The following is a 14,692-nucleotide window of genomic DNA, read 5'->3' on the forward strand; positions in this document are numbered from 1 at the left end:
TTTCCGGAAAACTTCCCACCTACCCCTCCCCTTAGCCAACATTAATTAATACTTACTTCTTACTTGGGGCAAAATGCTGGCTTAAGGGAGGGGTAGGTGGGCAGTTTCCAAGAAACGTAGAATGAACTTATTCCAGGTACCCTTGCAACTAACAAGATCAGCGGCAAAACAGCATTGAATGGATGATATACTGAATGAATGATGTGATGAATGAATGATACACTGAATGAATGATGTGATTGTGAAAACTGTGAATCAGAGTGGGACTGTATTAATTCATTAAAGTAAACGTTTTTGCTGTTTTACATCTAAGTCAAGCCAGTCACATGATTGTATTACAGGAGTTTGTTTTTTGTAGCTAAATTGGCAGTCACTCCAGTTATGCGCTTCAGTTAAAATCTATTAGATAATGGTCGTGGCAGCCAGGTCTTGACATTACAACAGGTGTCTTATTCAGCCACTCACATCTAACTGCAGATCTATCAGTTCCCTCAAGTGTTTATCTAGGGTCGTAACATGGTCTTGAGCCGGGCAAGTAGTTATGTCAATGTGGGTCCATAAGGTTCCTAAAGATGTACATGTAGGTCTAAGACCTACATGTAAGAGAAGGTGCATTATTTGGTCATCAAGTTGGATACAGCTCCAACAGGTTCCTCCAGGTATAGCTCCCAGGTTTTTACTGGGAATTGTGGTATAAGCCTAGGTGCATTATTCCTCTGTCATAACAGATGGGGCTCCATCAGGTTTCCTCTGGTGTGGAACAAGAATTTTACTAGGTATTGTGGCATAAGCCTAGGTGTATTATTCGGTCATCATGTCAGATAGGGCTCCATTAGGTTCCTTCAGGTGTCATTATGTTAGATGTGGCTCCCTAAGGCACCTCCAGGTGTAGTCCAAGGTTTTTACTGGGAAACGAGGCTTAAACCAAAGAGCATTGTTCAGTCCTCATATCAGATGGGGCTCCATAAGGTTCCTTTAAAGTTTTTATCAGGAATTGGGGCATAAGCCTAGGTGCACTATTCAGTCATCATGTCAGATGGGGCTCCATCAGGTGCCTCCAGGTGCAGGTCCTCTAACATCTCCTGGAGACTTATCCGTGGGGCCTCAGTATCGTCATCACTCTCAGGGGCGCCTTTATAATCACGGTCTGAAAGAGAATCAATAATAAAAATGATTCAGAATCGTTTTTCAGTTTACGGTTTTAAAAAATTACGTAAATAAAAAAAGGACAAGGGATAAAAAACTCAACAGAACAAAACCACATTAAACAGCTTCATTCCCAGTGACCCTCAGCGAGTTTGGTGGTGAGGTCATCGGTCAAGCTTGTCTTTAGAATCTACCCAGGAGGCCTAGCAAAACAGGGCTAACAGGAAAAAACTCCATGTATAGTCGATGTAATGACATACCAACATAGATGTTAATATTTTGTCTGTAAGACTTGTCTTCCTCCAGATCACCCAGGAAAGCATCATAATCCCTGAGAAGGTTGAGATAAAAAACATGTATTACATAAGGGCTGGTGAACCAATGACTGGTCAGCTGGGTCCGTTGGGTCTGTTGGGTACCTGCCCTATACATGAAATAACCTGCTGTAGCAAATAAGGTGATGACGATGATGACAATGCTCTGTCTAAGACAGTAAAAACTGAGAATCCGCTTAGTGACAGATGCACATCAGTTTTACTTTTATGCCTCCGTTTCTACCACACCCATCCATAGCAACAGGTGACAGTAGATATGGTTTAAAATTTAAAGAAAAGTTATTTCAAAAAGTGTGTTAATAATTTCATAAAAAGAGCTAGAATTAAATGAAAAAAAAAATGTTGACTACACACAAGCTCTTGGAGCTAACACTGTACCTTTGTCAAGAGGAATAATAAAACAATCGTACATGTACAGGCATAATAGATCTATTGCTGTCTTAATGTAAGCCACTATTTCAGACTGTATAAACGTTTTGACAGTTCCCCTGTAAATCGAATATTCACCTGCCAAGACTGTCATGGTCTATTCCAGCCACTTCCTTGTTAAGAGTTTTCAGCTTCCAGTTTCTTCTCTTTTGCCGCTTCTTTTTGTCACCATAACATTTCTTGACCAAAACCTGGAAATATAAATTTGTTAAGAAAGGGTGAATGTTCATCGCTGAATTTGGACTTGGGACTAACTAAAGGCAACCATTCAGTGATAAAACAGATAACCCATTATTTGGAAAAACCATACCAATGTCAGATACATTTACATGTATGTTCAAAGGTGTATTTAAAATAAATTTTAGTATACAGTCAACTCTCTCTAAGACGGACACCTTTGGGACCGGCTCTAAGTGTCCGTCTTAGAGAGGTGTCCGTCTTATAGAGAGTCAAACAAAGGGAGTAAAGAAAGGCAGGGACCAACTGTAGGTGTCCGTTTTACAGAGGTGTCCGTCTTATAGAGGTGTCCGTTAAGAGAGAGTTGACTGTAGTATATAATGTAAGTTCACAAAACCATGCAGCACCAATACTTACCACGTCTGGGATCCGTTCAGCATTCATTTTACTCAAATTGTCATCATTCATATTTGAACAGGTGAAATCATATCTAAAAGAAAGATCCGACAACATTAATAAGTTAATTCTCCATGCTCTTCATGTACATATCATGATATTTCTGTCCTTAATGACCTTTACTAGTTAACTGAGCGGTTTAAATTGAAAAAACAGTTACATTTACAATGACAACAAAAGATGAGTTTAATTACATAATGGTATAAGAGGTTCTTTTTCCCTCAGGTTTCAGGGAAGCAATCACCTCAGGGCATGTAATGGGTAAGGAACAGGGGGAGTAATCAAACCTTATTGTGAACAGGTTTATACTCTGTAGGGTATGGAGGGGCAATGTTACCAGCATTAACTGGAAGGTGGTTCATACCCTAGTGCAGTATCTCCAGTCTTCAGTAAGTGACCCAAGTGTGTACGGCAGTGATACTGTGTGTCATTTACACCAAGATCCTGCATACGCGCAACCCATGCATCTGCCAGCACATGCTGAAAATAGGTAAGAAAACAAACATAGTACAGTTGACTCCTGATAACTCGAATCCTCACTAACTTGAACCTCGCACTAACTTGAACCAAAGTCAATTTCCCCTGGATTTCCTTCATACATTTACTGTAATTTTACCCTCAGTATGTCGAACCCTCAACAACTCGAACCTCCTGCTAACTTGAAGTAATTTTTGTTTCCCTTGAGATCATTTCTATATAATTCTACCCTCAATAACTCCTGACAAGTCCAAAAAATAAACAGTGAACTGAAGTCCAAAACATTGACAAAACAAAATGAAAAAACAATCAAAACAAGAATCCTTCATGTCAATTCTTTGCTTTTACTTTTCTGTCACTCCAGTTCAAATACAGTGTCTCTCTCGTAATTCCTTTTTTAAAATATTAATCTACATCTTTTGCCGCCCTTGAAGCAAAGGGTGCATAGTAGTTGCATTCCCTCTCCAACAATTTGCTTATTATTTTGCATATTCCCAGTTATTTGCTTTGAACTCCCGATAACTTGAACTTCCGATCACTCAAACTTGTTTTGATTTCCCTAGAAGGTTCAAGTTATCGGGAGTTGACTGTAGTTCAAATCAACAACCCAAGAACAACAAAAGGAGATCCTATAACATTTCCAGTATATATTTAGCCTTACGGCCACATCAGCAATATGGTCACCTCAATATAGCATCCACTTTCTTATGGCCCGGCAAAATGGCCATACATTTTCTTATTAAAAAACACCCATTAATGCGGTCACCCATTAATATGGCCAACCACCACATATAAGAATCCCAAACAGTAGAATCAGTTATAATTTCACCCCATTAATACAGCCACCCTTTCGAAATTTAGAAAATTGAAATGCTTGTGACAATTTCAATTTTAATTTAACCTGGTAGGCTGAGTTTGATCTCTCGATTCTCTTGTATTGATTTTAAACTACAGTACACTTAAAATGCATTTGTGGCAGTTCAAAAGCCAATTTTTAGTGTTCTATGTCCTGAAGGAAAGTTTCAAATAGTTTTTGTAATTACTAGTTGTTCAAAAAGTGCGAATGCAATATATGTTGTATTAATATTATTTGTTATTACAGCCCTCCAGTCATGAAATTTGACTATAACTCAGTAAAACGGCCAAATTTTTTTGATCCATATTTTGATCTGCATTAATGGGGTTGCACTGTACAATGTATCAAAAGTAACAAGTGTTCCTGATAAACGTTTGGTAAAGCAACAGTCTTTTCATTATCCAGAACTTGCCAAAGCCAATAAGTCCTGAATCAAAGACCAACAAAAAGTGACCCACATACATGCTAAATAAAGAATATTGTATTGTATTGTATTGTACATAGTCCACCAAAAGGAAGAAAATTATAGGTAACAGTTTCTATTCTTTTCATGGGGAGGGGATGGCTACAGACAGGAAAAGCAAAGATTTTAACTCTTTTACCCTTGGACCTCTTTCACCCTTAGTAGACAACACAAATGCTTGAGTCCTACTCTTATCTTTACGATTTCACCCACAGAAGCTTGAATTTTGTTATGAACTTTTACTAAAGGAATTACAGGGGTTTAAAAATTCCGACAAAAAGCTCCATTACGAGAACCAAAAGCCAATGTAATGTACCTAAAAAGAACATGTGCACAGACTATTAACATACATTTGTAGAACTACACATAGAGTTGCCACAAAGCTCTAAGAATGAGTTGTTTAAATGGCTGACAAAATAACAGATGAATGATCCATTCATGTCCTTATCACTAATAACAATAGCAGGCATGGTTTAAAGGGCCAATAGAAACAGGGGTTTCTGAGAGCTTTCTGGCAACAGTATATATTGTAATAACATTTTATACCCTTTGACTGAGGTTGCTGCTGGATGCTTTAGGGTTTTGTGATTCAACTGGTTCAATTTGTAGAACCATAAATTCTGTCAGCTGTTTATATGTACACAGACTTTTAAATGGAAAACGCCAGAAGTTTGGTGCTGTTATGTCTGCAGCTAAAATGAGAACAAATTAAAATTACATCAATATTATAACACATTTTGTCAAAGAATACTACAGCGTTGGCTTAACAATAATCAGAGAGTACATCCACCTTATAATTAAGTGCTATTTTAGACAAGTTAGTGGTCACTAAAAGTTCACAGAATTAATTGAAATATCAAAATAACGTTTTGACACTGCAGAAAACAAAGAAGATTAGTAAAGCCCACAGCTGCAAATAACAGTCTGTCACCGTATATGCCTGAGTAAAATCTGCCCAAAGTCTGACAAAAACCTACATGTAACTGCAGATGGAAATTAAGGCTGGACAGATCAATAATGAAAGACTCTCACTTTAAAGTTGAAGATCTGCAGACATGTTCAATTTACCAAAAGAAACTCAAAGTCAATTAAATAAATGGCCAACAGTCTTTCTCATTAACCCTAACCCTGAATAAAATGGTAACCTGATTTGGATCATACATTATGTGTCTGCTGATGACTTTTTCAATACAGTGTTTCTCTTACTTACTGAATTGTTATTTATTGTAATTTAATGGTCATAGTTTAAGTCCAAAATAAGATCATTGAAGACTGTAAAAATAATTGTGTGTCCTTTAGTTATTAAAACAACCACATTCTACTGGCCCACTAAAAATTAATAATAAATGATAACTTACTTTGTAATGTTACTGGATCAATTAACTGAAGACTTGTGTTGACTCGGTTACAGATGACAATTTGGCTATTTAGAACATAAAAAAAGAGAACTCTAGCATTAAAACCACAGAGTATACTGTACAGACCACTAATGCAACCCTTTCATGTCTCACAGGGCCAAAGTAATAATTAACAAAACTTAGCCAGAAATTGCAAATTTTCATTTTGTAAAATTCTAACATATTTATAAACAGCAATGTGCTAAATTTTTATCACAGAGGTTTCAATAATTAATGATAGCACCACAGGGTTTCATCCACAGATGCTCAAGTCAGAATGATGAATCATCTTTCCATCATTTCAGTCTTGGAATGAAAGGTTTGATCATCAAGCAAAACTAACTACGAGAGAACTGAAAATTTGACTAACAATAAATGACTGTTTTACTGTGAAAACAGAAGGACTGAAACGCACCAATGGCATTACGAGTCTTCAGAGCCAATAACATCTTGGCTTAACTGACAGACAACCAGTAACATGATTCATGACTTAATTGACCAATCAGGTCAATAACCAGAGTTTAATACCATCAACGGATGTGATACAACTCATTTTGACTCTGAAGATGACTCTGAAGTACCGCACAGGTTATCGAAACATCAGTCACTGTTAACCACAACAGTCCTATTCAGGACTACGTTCACCTGAAAGATCATTCTCAACCTACTTATAAAATGACTCCTGGGTTCAAATCTTTTACAAACTCTTTATTATTTACTATTTACAAACTACACTGTATACACAGATTAAGCAAATGTATTGATTTACTGTACCATGAAACATTACCTGATATTTCCCAACGATCTTGACACTTTCAAAGGGAGGCAAATAATTTCTTCCTGAAAGTCATAACAAGAGTTAATTATAAGTCAATAATCAAAGGTTGAGTTATTACATTGTGATAAAATTAATAAAGAGTTAACCAACCCTGCAGACAGGAACAATTTCCACAGAGAAAGTGTATTTGTAGTTATATGTATTGTTGTGTACATCATGTGATATAAGTTTCTCAGATGTCTTGTACCTGACAACAAATAAGAAACAAAAATTATTTCACACAATTAGAATGTTTATTTGTTCATATGAGAGGGATAAGGGATGTGTTTGTGGTGGGAACAGGTGCAGGATGGAAGAGAGACTCTACACTGAGGTGCCACCTAAAAAAATGGTACCCATCATTATAAATAGGCTGGAGGTGTATGGAAAGAGGCAATAGTGCTACCTACACTGATCTAAAAAAGCGTAAACACTTTAGTCAAGGTATCAAAAAGGGCTTTATATAATACCTTAAATAGGTTTTGATTCAATGACTTCTACCTGTGATGTATCTAACATGTAAGTCATGACTAAAATCCACACAATTGTCAGCTAAAGTGTGTGAAGGAAACAGCTTGTTTCTGTTATCCAATAAAGAGTACTAGATGTACTGCACATGCCAACTTCAGGGCTTCAGGGTCTGCGAGCAAGCTCTCCAAAAATGCTTGTTTATTCACGGGGTACAACTGTACTTCAGGGCTTGACAATAAAAATTGACTTTCAGCTTTTCCCATGCAAACTTTGCTACAACCAGTTACAAAAGTATTTCAGACACTCTACCTTATTTTGGCTTAAATGGTGTGACCATGATCCCCCCTCCTCCCCTCATCAAAGATTCTACCAACACAAGACCAGGAGGAGGGTAGGAGGGAGGTGAGTATTACATTGCACAGTAGAGTGACTAGCAGAGATTTGAAGTAAAAAAGGCCAGTTTTTCGTTGGTGTGTCTCAACATTTTTGCACTTGGTTCTAGCCCAGGTCTGTTGCTTCCTTGTCTAAGTTGCCAATGAAAGGTTATTTGTCTAACAAAAAAATATACTTGGTCTGGATTAAAGGCTGGGATCCTTTGAGCTCTCAACTTACCTACAGGGGACTACTGACTGAAGGAATTCAACAAACTTGCGAGCATCAGCTCTGGATGCGTAGAAAAAATCCACACCATCTACAGGAATAATCAAATATTGTTAGGTGGCTAAATGTACCTAGTTCAGGTGAAGTTAAACACAAGACACCATCTGCTGACCAGCAGTCTCCATGACTAATCATATCTGGGACAGTCTTAATTCATTTGCAGCTGGGCTGTGGTAATTTTTTCAGTGCCTTCACTTAGATCAATCATTTCCTTCACATTGCTGTTTGCATGCAGTCACTTGAGCCATTTGTGTTCCCAGCCCTCCCAATGCTCTAAATTTCTTGTGCTAAATATCAATCTGCAATACTCTCCACTGCGGTTATCACTGTGACAGTGCCTGGTGGTTGCTGCTCACGGGGTTGTCATGGTCGTGTTACCTTGCAGCTCCCTCCATTTGCCCTGGCAACTTCCCTACATCTTCACCCGTCTATTGGTTTATCAAAATATATTCTGCTTTATCGGTTACAATTCATTATAAAGACATGTATCATTACAGGCAGCCAGTATAATTGTACCATGCCAGTTAGTACACATCACCAAGGAGCTGACCTCAAATTCCTCAGGGAATCCAACAGGTGGTCAAAGTAGGATTAAAAACTGAAACCTCTGGATTAATTGCAAGCCCAATACAATAACTATTACACCATATTACCTCCTTGCATGAATTCCATCATATATCTTGATAATAATTTAGAACTATTTAAGATAATATCAGTCAATAAAATTACCTGATTCCTGTTTGATTTTAACAGTGTTTTGGTGCGCACTGTGTTTTAAAATAAGCTGTTCAAGATAGAAGAAAGTCTTCTTGTGGGATGTCTGAAACAAAAAATTTAAACATTAAACCTAAATAAAGGATGGAAATTGGCTGCAAAAATTGTACACTGGAACTATGACAACCTTCCAGAGAGAAAAGCCAGTTGGTTAAGCCTTTTAGAATGCAATTTAGGCAAGGTCAAACTTGAGACAATGCTGATTTGAGACTGATCACAAAAGTGTACCACCACATTTTTTCTAAGTGCCTTGATATTCAACATTTTATCTTAAAAAGAAGCTTCACTTGTCTGTATGCAACTATTACAGGCCAGGTTTAATGACATTCCATCTCCACAAAAATAAAATGAAAGCCGAGGCCATCTTGAACCAGATCTCAACCATGACAGAAGCTTCCACTTACACACATTCAAAAAAGGTAGAACTGTACCAAGTTTTCTGTACCTTTTGTCTGACTTGCACAACTGCCTTCCAATAATCTTGGGCTGCCTGGCGATGACAGGCATCACACATCTGATTTTGCACAACAAATTCCACCACAAAAACTTGCTGTAATATTGTTGAATTTACTACCTACAACAATGAGAGTTTATTTTCATTATCACTAGTGGGCTAAAAGTTTGTAGTTGTAAGGTATGAATGGATGAAGCATATTTTTCCCTCTCAAATCGAATTTTATACAAGGGTACATGTACAGGCCAAAAATTTTGAAGAAGAGGACAGAAGAAAAACAATTTTTAAACACAAAATCAACACAATAGCTTAACAGATAAAAACCAGAACAGGAAATCACAAACCTCTTTTTGAATGGTTAATTTCACTTTGATTCTCTTTGAATGAGGTTCTGTCCAAATAAATCCAGCATCAACAAGGCGAACCTACAATATGAGTAACACGCAGTCAGTTTGTTGACAGCACTATTGATAGGTCAGTGCTTTGATCAATCACCAGAGCATGTAGAAAACTGAAAATCTTTGTAATTTCTGAGACTCTAGAGTTTGTGAATACTCAAATCTCAACAAGTTAGAGAGGTAGCGCAGTGCATGGTTCTTGATGATTCAAACTCTACATGATAATTTACGACAGATTTAATGACAAATCCTTAGAGTTCAATAGTGAGGATGTTTGTTGCCTCATTGTGGTTTCGAAAATAGACGTAGTTCTCAGTAGCAGTATTGATGGGTTTGAATTTGGTTGACGACACACACCGAAGGGTAGCAAAAAATAGCGACTCTAGCAGCAGATATCCTACGGTAACAACTCCAATGTTAGCAGGGTTATGAATTTCTCCTTTGCTGTGTATCATCTCGTATAATAAAGTAAGCATGCATTATGCTAAATAGATTTGCTCGTATGTCTTACGCATTTCCATGCAGAAAAGTCTGTACCATGACATGAGCACAAAAAACTACAAGATATTTCTACAAAGATTGATATAGCGGTGATCAAATTCCTAAAAGCAAAGGAAACCATAATTTTATAACAAGAGAAATAAACAAGGAGCATTTCAAAATGAACAATCATTACTTTTAAAGGACACATTCTGTTTGGTTTAGGTAAATAATTATTATAAGCAAGACTGACACAGATTCTGCCATCAACATGTGACCAACATGGCATAATAAATAACACCTTATTCAATCCTTTCAGTTTTTTTAAACACAGAGCCAGAAGCTCTCTGGATTCCAGTGCACATGCTACCCATTGACTTGGTGGCTGAAGATACCTGAGTTTAAAACAAAAAATGATTGAGACCAAGTTAGTGTGGTTTACCTGTAAAGCTCAATCCTTTTATTACACGACCCCACAAGCTGAAAGCTTTGACTTTCATTGTATATGAAGAAAGGTGGTATGTATGTATGTATGTACAGTGGAACCCCGACTCATGACCACCCCGTTTATAAGACCACCTTGTTATTACGGCCATATTCTTTCAAACCAAACGTAAAAACCACTGGGTCATTTTATTATTTTGAAGACCCTGTTAATGCGACCACCTTGTTATTACGACCAGGATTTCATGGCCCAACAGTGGTCGCATTAATGGAGTTCCACTGTAATACTAAACTATAGATGCCATTGTATTTTAGTAGCAGCTGCTCTGAGCACCCCCTTCAATAATCACTCCACTTTTAAAGAAATCATTTTTTTCTTCATTATTATGATCATCTTCCTCTCAGCTGGAGTCTAGCTTTGGGTCATCTGCAGTTATCAATGAAATCATGGAATGTTATCACAAGGCACTCATACAGCCAAGTAAATAAAAAAAACATCATACAGATTTCTATAAAAAAGAGAAAGGGTGGGTGATTTTTTTTTTATTATTATTTCTGCCTTCTTCATTATTGCCACTTTGGAGATTTCTTTTCAAATTTTTAATACCCTTGCCCCGGGAAAAGTTGGAGTTCTTCAGTCAAATGTTAGGTCAAACATGCTTGAAATAATAACCACCCTCCCCCCATCCCCCACCCCTCAGGGGGGCTAACAGGAGATTTCCAGGCTTCTTCATGGAGTGTATCTAAGCACAAATACACCAGGGTTTGGGCAGCTTAACTGTTGGAAAGATGACCTGTAGGCAACTAGCTAAGGCTAATTTCCATATGATTGTAGCAATCACCCTGATTGCTATAAAAATAGTCCACGCCACGTGACTAGTGTTTACGTGGGAACAAGAATTATCAGTCATGGACAATAACATGATTTGCTTAGAGAGACTTTCGTTCACATGTCAAGGCTGCTTTCCACGTGCAACTGCTACCCTGGTTGATTTTTTGCAGCAATCGTAGATCATAGGCAAATTAAAGTTACTAGTTTCAAGGTAAAGCGGACGGTTTAGAGGGTACTATTGTGTTTCTCTTAAATCTGTTCCACCAAATTTATTTCGATAACAACAAATATATCTGTATCGTACCTTTCACATGATTTGCAGAAATTCAAATTACTTTGTTTGGGAATTCCCTCGGTAATATCAACTTGGGTCCGAAGACATCCAACGCACATGTTGGATGGGTTTGGAGTGGTTAAAACACCACATTGACAACACAAACTGAAAAAAACAAGGGAAAGAAAACGAAAAAGAGTGAAACTTGTTAAATATAAAATGAAAAAATAAGTAAAGGAAATCATTTGAAGCCAAAATCTCTCTTTTAGTACCTTGTTTGCGTTTCTGAACTCGGAACTGCTTCCATGTACTCCATCTTGGATTGACACTGGAAATGAATTGTGGGTAGGATTGCACAACCAGAAGTCATGAGTCAGCGACAGGGGTGGCCTGGGGCTCTGTTATTGACCTTTTTTCATGGCGCAAGTAACGTATTTCCTTGTGAAGAAAAGCGGTGGTAAGACGATAAAGAAAACAACAACATTTTTGCACTATCGTCCTTAACAGACTCCTAGGAGTAACATGTAAATCATAAATGTCTAGAGACGACGCTAGAGACCCAGTGTGCAACCTCGTTCCCAGCAGGGCCTGTCTCTCGCTCAGTGGGGCGGGTAGGACAGAACGTTGGGAATCAGGTTACTCCGTGAGCAGCTTAAGGGAATCGGGATTCCGGAATACACGAATTTTTTCGCTTGAGGAATCTGAAGAAATGTAGCTCAAGGAATCCGGAATCCCACTAAGGATTGGACTAGTCCCGTGTCTATTAAAGTTCCACTGACAGAGAATCCGGAATCCAGTACATAGAATCCGCAATCTAACGTTGTGGAATCTGAATCCAAGACTTCGTGTCTTTAGATTCCTTTAATTGAGGCGATTACAAGAGCGCGCGCTCCTATTGCTTGAATTGTTGTAACTAAGTATAGCGCGTAACGCCCTTTTATTGTTGCGCGCGCTATCGAAACAAAACGACATAGGAGGCAAACTGTATTTAACGGACTTGATTTAGCTGTGAGACAGAAACTGAGAAAGATGAATCTAAGGGTTTTTCAAGAACGCAATTCTCGCTCAAGGTCTCCGAAACGTTACAGCTTAAACCGGAAAATTAAAGAGAGGTGGGTTATACACTGCGTTTTAAAAATGTTAGAGTTTCTGTGCGTTTGTACCTTGTATTATATAGAATGTAACTGATATATACTCAGATAGCAGATTAAATTTGTTATCCTTTGATTTTTCAACACAATGGCAGGTGATCGCCGTTTTACGTTTAAAACCTGAGAACGACGCATGTATAGTGGCAGTAATGACAGTCAATTAGTTCAGTGCATGTGCCTTACGAAATTAGTACGGCTGAAACGGCTGTCCGTTTTATACAGCTCACCTCTTTAGGGTTCTATCTAGGATTTATCGTTTGGGGGAGAAGTCCCGAGTGCCCGAAGGCCACGAGCTTCCTAGGGGGGTCCGGGGGCATGCTTCCCCGGAAATTGTTTGAAATGAATATGCGCTGAGATGCAATCTGGTGCATTTTGAGACCCAATTTTGAGAAATGTGCACTGACCTCATCGCGTCCGGATGATTTTTCCGATACAGTTACTTATATACTGTAATGATAACAATATTTTTTGGGGGGGAAGCTTCTACCCCTCAAATGCCCTAGATAGAACCTTGCTCTCCTTGAGAGCATCTTGCTGTCTATTTTTTGACAAAAGGACTAATGAACAAGAGTTATTTCGCGCCTTAAAAGACTGCACGCTAGGAAATTAACAAAAACAATTATGGCAGGTTTTCTTGGTCCCAAGGATACCAAAACAAGGACACCCGGTCTCAAATATGGGCACATAAGTCTGTCCTTTGGAGTGTGTATCAAGGAGACATGGCTGCGTAATAAGGACACCTGACCTCCGGACACCTCTGTATGCGGACACTTGGCTCTTTCCCTGAGGTGGATACCTCTGTATCCGGACAGTCACTTGACTATGTCCCTTTTGGCGCCTGTATCAAGGATACTTGATTCTAATCATAAGGGCAACTCTGCATACGGACACTTGGCTCTGTCCCTTTGGTATTTTTCTTAAGAGGTTGACTGTAATATGGACTCCTCTGTATGCAGGCAGTCCCTTTGCCTATCCCTATGCCTCTGTCCCTTTGTTGTCTGCATTAAGGAGACTCGACGGTAGTATGAACACCTCTGTAATGTGGTTATCTGACTCTGTCCCTCAGTGGGTGTCCGTATTAAGGAGACTTCGTTGAAATAAGGAAATCTCTTTAATGTGGCACTTATAGCTCTGTCCTTTAGCAAGTCCGTGTCTTAAGAGGGTTTTGATGTCTTCATCAAGGATACTTGACTGTAATATGGACTTCTTTGCCTGTATGAAGGAGGTTTGATTGTAGTATGGAAACCCGAGTATCTGACTCTATCTCTTGGGTGTCCATATTAAGGCGACTAGACTGTAATAAGGCTACTTCTGTATGCGCACACTTGGCTCTATCACTTAGGTGTCTGTCTTGAGAGAGTTTGACTGTATTATGGACATCTCTGTATGCAGACACTTAGCTCTGTTCTTTTGGTGTCCGTTTTAATATGGGGTTTGACGGTACCTATCTTCCTTTCTAAACACATTAATTTATTTTATTAGGAAACACGTAGACAGTTGTGAATTTGGGACCCAGCTATTGGCGCCTGTCTCTTCACAAACCCGAGTTACAGAAAGCCGTGGACGTGCAAATGAATTCCCAGGTTATCAAGCAAAAAGAAACAATGAAGTGCGAAATACAGCTCTTTCCTCTTTACAGGGTATGCTACGTTATGCTCTGTCTTAGGCTCCATTCACATGGGCGTAGCTAGAGGGGTCTTGTGGTGCCCGTGACCCCCCTTTGTGAGATAATAATTCATTGTTTTATGTCTCTGTCATTCAAGTGGAGAAAACGCGCGAATCCGAAGAATCAATATGCAATAAATCTTTCCAGCTATTTTGCACACTTTTTCCTCCCCCCACGCTTACTGCTCATCCGAAAAAATGTCAATCTTAGCAAAACATGGCGTGGAAGTCGACATGCCAATCTTGTAAGTGTGTGCGCAGTGTGACAGCCCCCCTCCCTCCCCCCCTGCCTTAATAAAACCTAGTTACACCCTTGGTTGACACTATGCATGATAGCTCTTGCGCCGGCACGAAAACCATACGGGACATGGCTTTTGTTTACACTTAAAAACGGTGATTTAGGAGCGATTTACGTAACGAAGCGAAGCTGAGCCGTGCCGATCTCTAAAGTAGAGCGTCAGATTGGTCAAACTGGTCTTCACACTATAGTATAGTGTATGGTATGAACATAGCCTTTGTTATGTATTCAGGTCACC

The 14,692-nt window shown here is 38.7% G+C and overlaps 1 protein-coding gene across 2 annotated transcripts; it reads right to left on the minus strand.

Annotated features, from left to right (window-relative positions):
- On the minus strand, positions 1–11,756 carry LOC140945942 (60S ribosomal export protein NMD3-like). 2 transcript variants are annotated; one of them, XM_073395003.1, is made up of 16 exons: positions 11,613–11,756; positions 11,371–11,505; positions 10,092–10,185; positions 9,257–9,337; positions 8,904–9,032; positions 8,414–8,504; positions 7,637–7,715; positions 6,665–6,761; positions 6,524–6,576; positions 5,698–5,762; positions 4,886–5,031; positions 2,908–3,023; positions 2,505–2,577; positions 1,997–2,101; positions 1,407–1,485; positions 1–1,147 (listed from the first exon to the last, which is right to left on the minus strand). In XM_073395003.1, exons 1-16 carry the CDS (start codon positions 11,708–11,710, stop codon positions 1,017–1,019), a joined length of 1,572 nt encoding a protein of 523 aa, XP_073251104.1. In that variant the 5' UTR covers positions 11,711–11,756; the 3' UTR covers positions 1–1,016. The 2 variants fall into 2 exon arrangements, with proteins under 2 accessions (XP_073251104.1, XP_073251103.1); XM_073395002.1 differs by having other exon boundaries at positions 9–1,147; positions 1,407–1,477; positions 1,989–2,101; positions 11,613–11,747.
- Positions 11,757–14,692: the final 2,936 nt, after the last annotated feature.

This window comes from Porites lutea, chromosome 8 (genome assembly GCF_958299795.1).
Source record: "Porites lutea chromosome 8, jaPorLute2.1, whole genome shotgun sequence".
Lineage (NCBI taxonomy): Eukaryota > Metazoa > Cnidaria > Anthozoa > Scleractinia > Poritidae > Porites > Porites lutea.

Bases quoted from the DNA above. Each gene is read 5' to 3' on its own strand.
- LOC140945942 (XM_073395003.1), bottom strand. From the start codon at position 11,710: ATGACTTCTGGTTGTGCAATCCTACCCACAATTCATTTCCAGTGTCAA. The intron at 10,186-11,370 runs GTACGATACAGA...TTTTAAACTCAG, and splicing joins TTCTGCAAATCATGTGAAAG to GTATCTTCAGCCACCAAGTC. The intron at 9,338-10,091 runs GTGTTATTTATT...CTCATATTGTAG, and splicing joins AACTGAAAGGATTGAATAAG to GTTCGCCTTGTTGATGCTGG.